This window comes from Oncorhynchus clarkii, chromosome 1, assembly GCF_045791955.1.
Source record: "Oncorhynchus clarkii lewisi isolate Uvic-CL-2024 chromosome 1, UVic_Ocla_1.0, whole genome shotgun sequence".
In the NCBI taxonomy this organism is placed as follows: domain Eukaryota; kingdom Metazoa; phylum Chordata; class Actinopteri; order Salmoniformes; family Salmonidae; genus Oncorhynchus; species Oncorhynchus clarkii.
The window spans coordinates 46,467,710-46,482,600 of NC_092147.1; the positions used below are offsets into that span (position 1 = coordinate 46,467,710).

At 42.1% G+C, this 14,891-nt stretch overlaps 1 protein-coding gene across 1 annotated transcript; it reads right to left on the reverse strand.

Moving 5' to 3' along the window:
* Positions 1 to 534: 534 nt before the first annotated feature.
* LOC139416396 (sal-like protein 1) lies at positions 535 to 10,537 on the reverse strand. The gene is made up of 3 exons (XM_071164976.1): positions 10,465 to 10,537; positions 2,329 to 5,729; positions 535 to 969 (listed from the first exon to the last, which is right to left on the reverse strand). Exons 1-3 carry the CDS (start codon positions 10,535 to 10,537, stop codon positions 535 to 537), a joined length of 3,909 nt encoding a protein of 1,302 aa, XP_071021077.1.
* Positions 10,538 to 14,891: the final 4,354 nt, after the last annotated feature.

A 14,891-nucleotide genomic window follows, 5' to 3' on the forward strand; every position in this document is an offset into this window, starting at 1 on the left:
GTAGACAGATGGAAGAGAGTAAATAGGCATTTTAACATCATAGATTTAGCCAGTGGTAACTTGTGGAATAGACACCGTCTGGAATACGGTTTTAACCAATCAGCATTCAGGATTAGACCCACCCGATGTATAAAGTATATTAGTACATTGATATTGACACATCAATTATATATCCATGTGTTTCACAAAGATATGACAAAGTATGTTACAAGTGAATTCCTCTTCAATAACATAATCAACACCTCAAAATTCTATTAGAATTATAAAACTGTAACATTAAGCATAATTACACAACCAATAGGCTATTTTACCCATGTAAATAGGTCATAAAAAACAGTCAAACTCTAATAAGCACACTGAAAAGCAGGGAGACTTTACTAGACACTTGACTCCAAATAAGGTTATTATCATTTATACACAAACTCAAAGAAACTCAGTCTATTCCAACATCGCAGTTAATTTCCTTCAAAGAAGAAAGCTCTAGTCCATCAACAACAGCAGCCTTCCCTCTCCCTAAAATAATACACAGTCTCTTTAATTGGCAATCATTTCCTTCCTCTCCTCCATCAAATGAGTGAAACGGAAGTAAGTCGCTCTTTCTGTATCATTTTCCCCAGGCAGCGTCAAAGAAGCATTGTGTTCTGTACTGGGAAATTTGTCTAGACCAACATTTACACTCCCTTTGGGTGAGCTGGCCCCATGCCCCATTGGTCCAGAGAGGTAAGGCCCGCCTCCGTTCTGGATGACTGAGATATCATTGGTCCTCAAGGCCAAATTCTTAGAGAAGGAGTCTGTACAGTGGTTCCAGAGACTAAAGGAGTCTCCATTACTGGCCCTAATGTCTGGCCTCTGAATTGGCTCTGATAGCTTCACAGGATGGGTTCCCATAAACATCAATGGTCCGTCCACAGACAGTCTGCGTCCTCGCCTGGTGGGGGCACTACTCCACATGTGAGTTCCCATATGGACCTACATGAGGAAGAGAGCAATGGTGAGTTACACTCCTTTTATGAAGACAAATATCACAGTGTAATGATTCGATATACTTAATCTCCCACGATTTAGCAGGTGTGAGCACCTTTTGAAATTGGAAAGGGGAGGGGACATTTGGCCCATAGCATTGACCAAAACTTGCAGAGCGAGGGGGGTGGAGCAACCGCCCTGCTTCCGCTCCCCGTTTTAGTATATTTTCTCATACATCTCCCCAAAAACTGAATTGAGGAGCTGGCGCAAGATTTTTATTCTGGGATGTTGAGACCTCCGTAGGTGGTTTGAAGTCAGATACAAATCTGATTCCTGCCCATGTGACATGTGTCTGTAACAGTCAAATCTAATTTGTTTGCCCGCGAGTGTTTTTTTTAGACTGTTATTTGGCATATCTCATTGCTTGCTAACTACTCTGTTGACAGTTTGACAAGAACATGTGGTACCTATTTAGCTTGTTCAGGATTTACAAACAAATGAGTGAATGTGATAGAAAGTTAAAGCAGTTGACTGCCCTGGCTAGCCAAAAAGGACTTTTGAAAAGTTGTATCATCTTATCCTTCGAGGCTTTAAAAGTGTTCCTACACTATGATTTTGAACATCCAAAGCAACTGGGAAACGTCCATGGCAGGCATTGTTGTCACCTTAGCTTGCTACATAACTTCCTAGTGATAGGAAGCCTGAGCACCACCACCAATCAGCCTACACCTCAGTGCACACACCTGCCATTACTATGACAACTAGCATAGTCGTGTCAGCAAATGACTGCTGTCTGAACACACAAATCCGATGGGGTTACTTGTCTCTTACTGTTTGGACAGACAGTATTCCAAAATGGATTTGATAACACAACTGACTTGAGCATGAAGGCCTGAAGTGTGAACAAGCCATTAGATCATGTATTTTTAGTCTTGTGAATTAACTGCTTTCTATCCCTCTCAATCGCTAATTTTCTCTTCTCTCAGTCTCAATGTCTTGCTCTGCATAGACTATGGAATATGGTCATTGTAGTTAATTACCACGTTTTCTGAGCTAAACTATGTGGAATATTGGCCTGTTGGAAACTACAACTCCCTACTACATCGCACAGTTCAGGCTTGATCTGATTTATCTCTACAGAAACTGCACTAGGAGCTCACAGAGCAAATATGAATTGAAAATGGCATTCAAATAATTGAACCGATGTCGGTCAATTAGCTGTTTAAAAACTGAAAAATAAGCTACATTTTGGTTAATTCTGCAGCACTAATGAATGAAACAATGCCCAAAAAACACAGTTTTGACATTTTTTTTGCTAGTCAATCAGTCTAAACCCTATCTTGTAAATGCAAAAGTGGAACGTACCTTCAGATTTCCTTTGGTGGTGAATGCCCGACCACAGACAGTGCAAGCGAACGGCTTCTCCCCAGTGTGAGTCCTCTCGTGGATTTGCAAGGCGCTGGAGGAAGAGAAGGTTTTCCCACAAGTGTGGCAGTAATGCTGCTTGGGAGTTCGTCGAGGTGGCAGGGCAGCGAGCGCTGGGGAGGAGGAGGCTGAGGACATCCTCAAACTCAAAATGCCTTGAAGATCCCTTGTTTCCCCATAGGGGACGCTACCCAGGAAACTGTTAACTTCTGGCTTAATCATTTGGGAGGCCAGAGGATTTGCAGAGGAATTGGGGCTGGAAGCAAGGCTGGGAATGGAGGGCTCAAACAACTGGGATGGCAGGTCCCTCATCTGATGGGTTAGCATGTGCTGCTTGAGGTTCCCCTTAGTGGAGAACCCTCTGTTGCACCCTGTGCAAATGAAGGGTCTCTCCTTGGTATGGCTTCGATAATGGATATCCAAGGCACTTTGGCAGGCAAATGTCTTGCTGCAAATATTGCATGCAGTGTTCTTAAAAATGCCTCGTTGTTCACAGAATGTGTGGACCATATTAGTGGGATTCGTTAGTGGGTTTAAAGATTTTAGGTGGTGAAGAGATGCCATGCCAGTGTCAGTGAATTGCAGAGGGCTTGGATTGATATGTGCCTGGGATAAACCATTCTGGTACCTTTCCTCACAGCTTGTGGGGCTAGAACGTACTGGAACACTCTCGCCTGGGGAAAAAAAGTGCTTTGCAGCTGTATTCTCAGAAACAGCAAGTCTCCCATCACTTCGGTCACCGCAAAGAGATGATGATTCATAGGCATATTGATCCTCTTTAGCCAGTCCCTTTGTCTTAAACCAGCTGACCTGCATCTCATCCACTGGCCTAAGATAGTTGAGTTTCTTCTGGGCATCAAAGGAGCCTGCTCCTGTACTATCAGAAGGAGACAAGCTGCCAGATAAGGAGTTAATAAACCTGGACATACCTGCAATCCCACAGTCATTGAAGTCCATATCATCATCAGAAAGGTTCTCTAACTCTTCTAATTTCCTTTCATCCACTGAACCTCTGCCAGACTCCATTGACTTTGGGTAGCTCTGTTCAGAGAGAGGGGTGTTGGGAATCTGGCCACCCATGTGCATATGAATATGCTGCTGTAGGACAACAGCGTTGGTGAACTTCCTCTGGCATATGGGACAGGAGTGCTGGACCCTCAGTGGCGGCGTGGCACGATGAACTGCATGGTGCGTCTTCAGATTCCCTTTGGTAGAGAACGCCCGTCCGCACACTTTACATCTGAAGGGCCGCTCTCCTGTGTGGGTGCGGTAGTGCATCCTGAGGGCGCTCTGGCAACTAAGTATGCGGTGGCAAATGATGCACTCGTTGAGGTCCGTAATCTTCTTGTCAATGTTCTCCACTAGCTGCTGGAGTTTTGAGGTCTCTGATGTCTGCAGGGGATCATGGACTCCTCCTCCAAAGGGATGTTTGATCTTGAACTGCTCCAACTTGATGGGATTTGTGCTAATGGAAGTGATGTTAGCGGATATATAGTCAGCTGATCCTTCTTTTCTCGAACTCATCTTTGAGACAAAGGTCAAAGGGGGTTTAACCTCTTCTCTTTTTAGATTCAAGGTGGGGACGGTGGGGACTTTTCCAGGCTCTACAAGGTCAACACACTTGGTAGACTTTACCACACTAGATGATTCACATACGCCTGGACTGGAAAGCGTGGTTATTGAAACAGGCTGCTCCTCTTTCTTGATAAGAAAAGGTAAGTTGGGTGATACAGTTGGGAGCAACCGGCCAACAGAAGTAGTCAAGGTGGCTAGAGATGATTTACTCTCCAGCCAGCATGTAACTGGTTTTTGTGGTGGCATAGACATACCATAAGGGATTCCTGTGCTGGTTGGGATATTGTCAAGGTGTTCTGGAACAGGGTAAGGGTTCATCTGGATTTGAGGGTACCTCTCTTTGTGCCGCTGGAAGTGTACCTTCAAGTTCCCACGGGTGGAGAAACGATTCCCGCAGATGTTGCACTTGTATGGCCTCTCCCCAGTGTGGGATCGCAAATGGATCTGCATGGCACTGTCACTCCCAAATACCTTAGCACAAAACCTGCATTTGTGTTTAAAGTAAGCCCGTTCAGAAGACATTTTGCGTTCTAAAGAAGTCACATTGGTTGGTTTGTCTTTCCTTTGTTGGGCTAATGCCATCAAAGAATTCAGATCCTCCACAATTGCACCAATGCTTGGTCCAGCACTCGAGAGTGTTTGATTGCTGGATGGTGGCTGAGTTAGACATGGTTTATTCGATGGGTTTAGCAAGATACCTGTGCCAAGTGCTGGTGAGTTCATTTTGGTATGGGCTGAAACATTTAGTTGAGGGTACAGACCTTTAGCATGAGTGTACTTCTTTCTAGAGTGGGGCTTGCTAACTGCTGAAGCTATGAGTTTACCCATGCTTTGTAAGGGTTCGGTGCTAGAGTGCACAATGCTGCTACCAAGGGGGCTCTGTGGTAACTGTACTGTTGCTGTTAATCGTTTAAAGTGACTGATGCTGGCAGACTGAGTGGCGAGACTGTGGGCTAACCCAGTGGCTGCAGCTAGCTGCTGGGATAGATGAGAACTGAGGGTTGTCAGCTGGCTGGCCTGCGTTGATGCTAGACTACCCTGAGGGCAGCTGATGGGTGTCTGTGTTGGAGACTCTGATTCCTCTGACCTCTGGGAGGCAAACAGTAAGACCTGGTGACAAATCTGATCCATCAGCTGCAACTGGTGGATCTGTTGCAGCTGCAGAGCCAGGAGTTTCTCCATCAGAGATGAGACGGCCATCTTACTGCTGCCACTGTAGCCGGTGTCCGATCGGCTCTGCTGGCAAAACTGGGCCACTGCCACTTTAGTGCTCTCTAGGTTTTCAATGATGACGTTGCTGTTGAACCATGATAATGTCCCCTGCTGTTCCGACAGTTTGTTGCCAGGTTGAGGTAGTGAAACTGGGAGAACTGAGAAACATGAGACAATATCAGTCAGGCTGTCAGTACTGCTGCTCCGGCTGCTACTGGTGCTATCTAGCCGGCCATTGCTTCTCTTACTTCTGGAAACATCCATAGAGTCTTCATTCCCCTCTGGTTTCTCCTCCAACAGATCACTGTACTCTTCCATTTCAGAGTTGTTGACTGTTTCGCCTGGCGTACTGGGCGACGAGGCTAGAGGGAACATTTCAGCAGACGACACTAGGTCTTCATTGTCATTGACAATCAGGACTAACTGATTGGAAAAGCAATTCCTGACATGTCGTTCCAGATCTGATAGTTCAACAAACTCAGCACAGCATCTACTGCAGACATGAGCACAATAGTCCAAGGTGGGGGGAGTCCCTATACCCTGGTGTGTGCCCCCTGAAATAGACAAGAAGGAAACAAGGGTTATACATAGCGGTGGGAAGTATTTGGGGGGAGGGATGCTGCAAAAAAAGAAATGCCAGGGGGAGGGGGGTGAGGGGTATGTCCCCCCACGCTGAAGATGTCTATATCGGTCCGCTAATACAGGACTAGTAAAGGCCCAGTGTACTACTTTTGTGAAGAAAAAAAAAACATTTAATGGATTTCAGTGTTTACCAGCATTTGTAAATTGAGTCTACAAATTGAGTGTACAAAAAAGTTAATCTGATAATACTTGTGGAATAGAAAAATACTTGCTTCATGTATGTTTTTCAGTTTCTTGAAATACTTTGCAAATGCAACTTCTTTCTATGTGAAAACTGAAATGGTCTTTTCATTCTTTATCCATTGCAACTTACAGTAGTGAGTGCATACATTTTCGTGCTGGTCCCCCGTTGGAAATTAACCCACAACTCTAGAATTTAGAATTGCAAGTGCCATGCTATACCAACTGAGCCTCATCATCACATCATCACAAACCGCTTGATGTCTCATTGTACTAAAGTACTGTATTGTGCATTGTTTTTCTTCACGGTGATGGAAAGTCTACAGGTACAAGCGTAGATGACCAGCCTATGTAGAATACAGTAATGTACAGTAACAGTCAAAAGAGAAAAAAAGAGTTAAACAAATCAAAACATATTTATATTTGAGAATCTTCAAAGTAGCCACCCTTTGCCTTGATGACATATTTGTACACTCTTGGCATTCTCTCACCTGGAATGCATTTAAATGAACAGGTGTGCCTTGTTAAAGTGAATTTGCGGAATTTCTTTCCTTCTTAATGTGTTGTGACAATGTAGGGGTGGTATACAGAAGATAGCCCAATTTGGTAAAAGACCAAGTCCATATTATGGTAAGAACACCTCAAATAACAAAGAGAAATGACAGTTTTAAGACATGACCAATCCGGAAAACTTCAAGAATTTTGAAAGTTTCTTCAAGTGCATTTGCAAAACCCGCTATGATGAACCTGTCTCTCATGTCGTCTGCCACAGGAAAGAAAGACCCAGCATTACCTCTGCTGCAGAGGATAAGTTAATTTGAGTTAACTGCACCTCAGATTGCAGTTAACAGACTTCACAGAGTTCAAGTAACAGACACATCTCAACATCAACTGTTCAGAGGAGACTGTGTGAACCAGGCCTTCATGGTCAACTTGCTGCAAAGAAATCACTACTAAAGGACACCAATAAGAAGAAGAGACTTGCTTGGGCCAAGTAGAGTAGGTGAACGGATGATCTCCACGTGTGGTGAAATTTGAGATTTTTGGTTCCAACCACCGTGTCTTTGTGATACGCTGTGTGGGTTTGAACGGATTATCTCCTCGTGTGTATTTCCCACCGTAAAGCATGGAGGAGGAGGTGTTATGGTGTGGGAGTGCTTTGCTGGTGACTGTGTGGGATTTAGTTAGAATTTAAGGCACACTTAACGAGCATGGCTACCACAGCATTCTGCAGTGACACTCCAACCCGTCTGGTTAGCGCTTAGTGGGACTATCATTTGTTTTTCAACAGAACAATGACCCAACACACCTCCAGGCTGTGTAAGGGCTTTTTAACCAAGCATGAGAGTGATGGAGTGCTGCATCAGATGACCTGGCCTCCACAATTACCCATCCTCAACCCAATTGAGATGGTTTGGGATTAGTTGGACCGCAGCGTGAAGGAAAAGCAGCCAACAAGTGCTCAGCATATGTGGGAACTCCTTCAAGACTGTTTGAAAAGCATTACAGGTGAAGCTGCTTGAGATAATGCCAAGAGTGTGCAAAGCTGTCATCAAGGCAAAGGGTGGCTACTTTGAAGAATCTAAAATCAAAAATATTATTTGTAAAGAAAAAAATTAAGAAAAACACTTGACTGGTACTGTACATTTGCATTAAGTGGTTTGTAAGGATAGTGAATTAATACTGCAGAAAAAGAGGTTGTTTTCCATGTTATTTGATCAAGAAAAATATTTAATTTGATGTGGATGTTTTGTGTCTTTGCCCATAACTTTGCATCTTTTGAGAGTTTTGTTCTTTCTGGATTCCATTAGAATGACAATCACAGCGAAAGGACAGGGAAACAATTCTTACAATTCCAACTATTGAATCCTGCCAGATACTGTTCTTAATATTACAACCACCTTTTTTTGCCAAAGCAGAGATGCTGAAAAATTGTTTTTTTTATCAGGATTTTTTAGGGGTGCTGCAGAATCCTCAGCACCCCATACATCCCGCAGCTATGACTATATATAGAATTTATATTAGGGGAGAGTGGAGTAGGTTGAGCCAAAGGGGTAAGTTGAGCCACCCTTGTTTCTAGGAAACCATACACCAAATTAATAATTTGACCAAGTACTTAGGAAGAGATGATAATTTCATGGAGTCCGTGAAGGACTAAACCACATGGAAAAAGTGACAAGCAAGTTAAGTCCAAAAAATGGATTTTCACCAAGTCAAATGAATTTATTGTGTTAGAGGTTTCATGATGCTTGTATCTAAACCCGAAGTAGATACATGTATTTTAAGATTGTTCTCTATAAGCTTTAATATGAGGTCCTAAACTTAGCGTGAAAGTGCATCCTTGTAGCTGTGTGGGCTAATGTAGTCAAAATGTTTGCCTTTTGAGGTAAGTTGAGCCAATGGCCATGGGGTAAGTTGAGCCAATGGCCATGGGGTAAGTTGAGCCAATGCCATGGGGTAAGTTGAGTCAATGCCATGGGGTAAGTTGAGCCAATGGCCATGGGGTAAGTTGAGCCAATGCCATGGGGTAAGTTGAGCCAATGCCATGGGGTAAGTTGAGCCAATGACCATGGGGTAAGTTGAGCCAATGACCATGGGGTAAGTTGAGCCAATGACCATGGGGTAAGTTGAGCCAATGGCCATGGGGTAAGTTGAGCCAATGGCCATGGGGTAAGTTGAGCCAATGACCATGGGGTAAGTTGAACCAATGACCATGGGGTAAGTTGAGCCAATGACCATGGGGTAAGTTGAGCCAATGGCCATGGGGTAAGTTGAGCCAATGGCCATGGGGTAAGTTGAGCCAATGGCCATGGGGTAAGTTGAGCCAATGGCCATGGGGTAAGTTGAGCCAATGGCCATGGGGTAAGTTGAGCCAATGACCATGGGGTAAGTTGAACCAATGGCCATGGGGTAAGTTGAGCCAATGGCCATGGGGTAAGTTGAGCCAATGGCCATGGGGTAAGTTGAGCCAATGGCCATGGGGTAAGTTGAGCCAATGGTTGAGCCAATGGCAAGTTCATCAAATATAAGTGTTTTCTTCCCAGGTGTAATGCAAGGCATTATCGCTGGGATATGAGGTAACAACAAGGCCTGGTCTATGTTAAAAGTGTTAAAAAAAAAATAAGTATAAAGTGTTTGTTAGGTGTTACGCTTGTGTGAAAAGATTATTCAAATGATTAAAGGACAAAAAAAGCAATTGTGATTGTGTTGAATAGTGTTTGTGAAGTAAAGATAGACATGGTTTTAAAAAGGTAGTGGTAATATTTCATTCAGTACAGATATTTGTAGGCGGCTTAACTTACCCCTTTCCCGTGCCAAGAGACCACTATTTTTGGACAAGCTATGTTTACAATGTTTACATGAATACACAACATCCTGAAATACTGTATATGTAAATAACTTTGTTAGAAAGAATATTATATTTCCCTTGACTGAGTGATGCTGAATGTAAAAAAAATGGCTTCATTTACCCCACTCTACTCTATGACTTTATTTACTATATTCTGTAGAGCACCACCTCATTGACTGACCCATAGCGAAAAAGGAAGGAAGAGAAAAGCAGCTATTGTATGCACTTGTACCCCTTGTAGTGACATTGGGTAATCACTTATTAAACTGTATGTTATACAGCAATTGCCTACGATCAACAGTAATAAAATAATGTAAGGGAACCCTTTAGTCTCAGAGCTCAAGGCTTTTCCAAATCTACAAGCTTAGGAGAGATTACACTCACAAAGGTGTCAGGTACAACTGCCTGACACCTTAGACTGCCTGTCTAAGGGGATGGAGGAGTAGCTCTGATATTTTGTTCAGATCCCTCCCCACTCCATGGTAAACCTCTGCCACTAATGGCACGTTTTCCTCTATAAATATTATTTCAGTTAAGAGTATCACAAGGACAGTAATAAAATGAATAATAATGTTGCTCATGTAGCCTAATTGCCCACCTTTTTCATCAATTTGAAATTCAGTTAATCAATTCAATATGATTTAATGTAGCCAAATCATTTATTGCCTATATAAAATATTGAAAATGTCATTTGATTTTGATGTATTTACTCAGGATAGTCCAATCAGTAACACCTATTAACTCTAATGACTTTTCAGAATACATTGTTTCTGTTCAATTCAAAGGGGCATAAACACAATGTCCGACATGAAAACTGAATCGTGATCATTATTCAAACTTTATTTGGGCATCATTAGGTCTACATTAATAAATAGACCTACAACAATGAAACATACAGACAATTGGACTAACAATCATATTTAGTATGGTAAAACTTGCATGTGAAGACTCTGTTGTGAGTCATCACTCAATGAAACAATTACAATTTCAACTTCTAATGTCAGGCTAACATTGCCCCGAACTCAGTACAGAATTCCACACAACTATTAAATGACATACATTTCATTTTCAATTGCACAGTAATGACAATTAAACCTACAGTCTTGTCCCAAACTTACCGGTGGTTTCCAATAAAGACGAATTATGATCCGACTGTACATGTTGAGGCTTAGCTTGCTTCCTGCGCGACATGATGTCCAAGGCGCAAACATCAATTCAGACAGAAGAGAAAACTAAAAAAAAAAAAAAACGTGTCTTCAGTTACGGAAGCTGAATCCACCCACCCAGTTTGTGTCCTGTGAACTCTGTAGTTGTAGGCTAACTGCCAGCTGACTGAGCGTGCACCACCACCAGTTTCTCTTTCAAGGAGCAGTCTGCACTTGACCACACACAGTAGGGGAGACCGGGGTTGGTTGTCTCACTGGTTTGGTTGTCACGGTGTAAAAATGTCAAGATAAAAATGTGTGTCCTCTATAGGAGATGGCATTCATGTGGTCAATTCATTTCAGGATGACAAAACATTTGAGGTGAGAGGAATTTATTTGTATTTATTAAAAAAAATGTTTTTTTACAGTGTGTTAGAGTACTGTACAGTATAGTTGAATTCAGTATAGCACAGTAGAGCAAAGAAGAGTACAGTATAGTTGAGTTTAATTCAGTAGAGTACAGTAGTACTGAACTGTACTTTCCTTTACTGTACCCTACTGTACTCTACTGAATATACTCTACGGTAAATACTGTGCTCTACTTCTGTGCTGTCCAAACTTAGATGTCTATGATTGGTTCAGATTTGGTCTGGTCCAGATCTGCTTGTCAAAACTGTGACTGAAAGTCAGCAACATTCACGCACGCACACGCACACACACGCACGCACACACACACACACACACACACACCTGTTCCTGTTTGAACAAGCATTCCTTTTCAACAAAAAATTGAGTTTACACAAATGTTTACATCTTTACTTTTTTCACTTTATTAAAATATTTAATTTTCATCCAAATATCAGATGGTTACTTTTTGTTTATTAAGCATTGATATGACGATTTAAGTGGAGTACAAACTACAATGTCAAATCACATATTCAACTATGTTGAATTTATTTATATTTTTACTTATGTTAAAAATAAATACTATTCAATAAATAAGGCTTTACCTTTTTTTTCTTCAAATAAAGGCTTTACTTTTTCAAAAAACGTTGTAAATTGGTTCAATTGTTGCTAAAAAACAACACCGTGACAACCAACCCCATACTGTGATAGGGCTGATTATCACAAGTGAGAAGTGTGTTAAATGGCTTATAACTCCATGTTGAAATAAGATAACACTACATGACCAAAAACATGTTGACACCTGCTCATTGAACATCTCATTCCAAAATCATGGTCATTTATATGGAGTTGGTCCCCTCTTTGCTGCTATAACAGCCTCCACTCTTCTGGGAAGACTTTCCGCTACATGTTGGAACATTGCTGCGGGGACTTGCTTCCATTCAGCCACAAGAGCATTAGTGAGGTCAGGCACTGATGTTGGGTGATTAGGCCTGACTCGCAGTCAGCGTTCCAATTCATCCCAAAGGTGTTTGATGGGGTTGAGGTCAGGGCTCCGTGCAGGCCAGTCAAGTTCTTCCACAATGATGTCAACTAGCCATTTCTGTATGGACCTCACTTTATGCACAGGGGCATTGTCATGCGGAAACAGGAAAGGGCCTTCCCCAAACTGTTGCCACAAAATGTTGAATGTCATTGTATGCTGTAGCGTTAAGATTTCCCTTCATTGGAAGTAAGAGGCCTAGATCATTATTCCTCCTCCGCCATGCTTTACAGTTGTCACTATGTATTCGAGCAGGTAGTGTTCTCCTGGCATCCGCCAAACCCAGATTCTTTACTCCAGACAACACGTTTCCACTGCTCCAGAGTCCAATGGTGCTGAGCTTTACACCACTCCAGCCGACGCTTGGCATTGCGCATGGTGATCTTAGGCTTGTGTGCGACTGTTCAGCCATGGAAACCCATTTCATGAAGACCCTCACAAACAGTTATTGTGCTGACGTTGCTTCCAGAGGCAATTAAGAACTCGGTAGGGAGTGTTGCAACCGAGGACAAAGGATTTGTACGAGCTACGCGCTTCAGAACTTGGCATTCCCATTCTGTGAGCTTGTGTGGCCAACCACTTCACGGCTGAGCCGCTGTTGCCCCTGCACATTTTCACAACACAATAACAGCACTTATACAGTGCATTGGAAAAGTATTCAGACTCCTTGACTTTTCCCACATTTTGTCACGTTACAGCCTTATTCTAAAATGCATTAAATATATGTTTTTCAGCGGCAGGGACTGGGAGACTAGTCAGCAAAGTACAGAGAGATTGTTGATGAAAACCTACTCCAGAGCGCTCAAGACTTCAGACTGGGTCGAAGGTTCCCCTTCCAACAGGACAACGACCCTAAGCACACAGCCAAGACAACACAGGAGTGGCTTCGACTTGAACCCAATCGAACAACTCTGGAGAGAGCTGAAAATAGCTTGATGAGAGGAAAAAACAACAATTGAATCCATTTTAGAACAAGGCTGTAACATAAGAAAATTTGGAAAAGTGAAGGGGTCTGAATACTTGAATAAAACCAATTGTCGTATACTTGAAAAAGTACACATAAACTAAAGGTGAAATTCAACAAACTTCACAGTTTTATTGAATTGTTTTTGACAAAATTCAGTTCTTGCATTCAATTAAATCACTGGAAAAGTCCTTAGGAAGTGGATTAAAAATAGGCTCTTTGTTATTGTGCTCATTGTTAAGTGTTTGATATTGTAGTCTGTTTCTAGTATTCAGCATGACTTGAAGTCCTCAATGCTGGCCAGCACTGCTATTGGTAACCAAGCTATTGTACCAAAACAGACAGGGGGGAAGAAAGAGATGGATTGTGAGTGTTTATAGGCAACCTATCTGTGGAAGTGTGTATCTGCTGGTGCAATGTCACAAATCGGTGAGTGTGTGCAATCATTTGGATGAAACAGTTCACACGAATAAGGCTATTGGTTATTTCATTCATCTTAAAATGACAATTATGTATGTTTTCGTTTTATCTTATTGTAGATTAGAAAACTTCTAGCCCACTGTTTCCATACAATATCATTAACTGGCACTTTTTCAGTGTTCTCATGAACAAAAACTTGGGTGACCTGAGTCAGTCAACCAACTTACCTTAGAGGTTTGGAATTTGCCTCCTCCTTTGAAGCTCTATGAACATGACAACTACTGTCCACCAAATCCTTTGATTCATGGCTGACTCATTTCGAGGCTGAAATACATATCTGTCTGGCCTGCCTCTTTCACAGGTAAGGGCTGACAGAGAGCGCGCCAGGTGCTCCCTGCTACATCCTATGACTCACCTGCCTACCGTCATTAGATATGAAGGGGCCTGATGGCACATAAACATCCCAGTCCCAGGCCTGCAGGGCCTTAGAAACAGACTCAGGGGCCAAACGGTTGCAGAACAGTGAGGCGTGTAAACATTAACAGTTTATTTTCCACCTTAGCTACCTTAAAGAGGCAGTCCAGACAGTTATGTATTTCTACAGCCTACTTACTTATGAGCCAGTGCATGAATTAATATTAGAAACATCAGACAACAATGTCTTGATTCATTCCGCTTTTTAAAAGGATGTAATGAAGGCCTAGGGTCTTTCCCTTTTTTTGAGTTTTCTTTGCAAAGACAACTCAATACTTAGGTAAATTCCTTGGTGGTCAACACTGTACCAATATACATCCCAAAATCGAATTTACCCATGAAATCTGCCTCTAGATACATTTAAACCTATGGGGACAACACATTCATTTTGAAGACTAGGTGCCTGAAGTATTCTATAATTTGATTGTATTTTCCCCCATATTTTCCCCTCCTTCAGTTATGACTGGCAGATTCCTCTGGCTTCACTGCTTTTCAAAAAAGCAAGGTTTCTGTTTCTGTCCCCTTATTCCGCTGAAAGGTAGAGCTGTCAAAACCTCATCTCTTATTGTCTCGCCAAGATGTCCAAGTTTTCCTTACAAGGTTTTTTTCTTCAAATTCCTCTCTGTTGATTAACATTGTGTTATTTAACTAAATCTGGCCATCAGGCCTTGCGGCAGAGAGAGGGAGTTATAAGGTGATTTTCACTGTAGAAGTTAGGCTTTGCTTTTGCATATCACTGCATCTGAATGGACATCAAGCACAAAAGAGGTCTGTAAAGTTCTATTTAAACCAAATTGAAAAGACTAATGGCTTGTATGAATATGCAGCGGCATCGCGCGGTGACATGACGGCTTCCCGTTCATTAATTATTCAGGTGAACAACGCCTTATAAATTAGCAATAGGCCTATAGCCTTCATAAACCTGGAATTTATTTAATTTAACACCAATCAATTTCAAAATGGGTCTGACATTTCAACATGTACTTTGAGTTATAAGTGATTGTCATCTCATCACTTCGGAGATGAGATTTTATTGACTAGAGAGGTTTAACTCAATCAGTTGGCAGAAGCTGATAACTGTCATGTAAAATAATC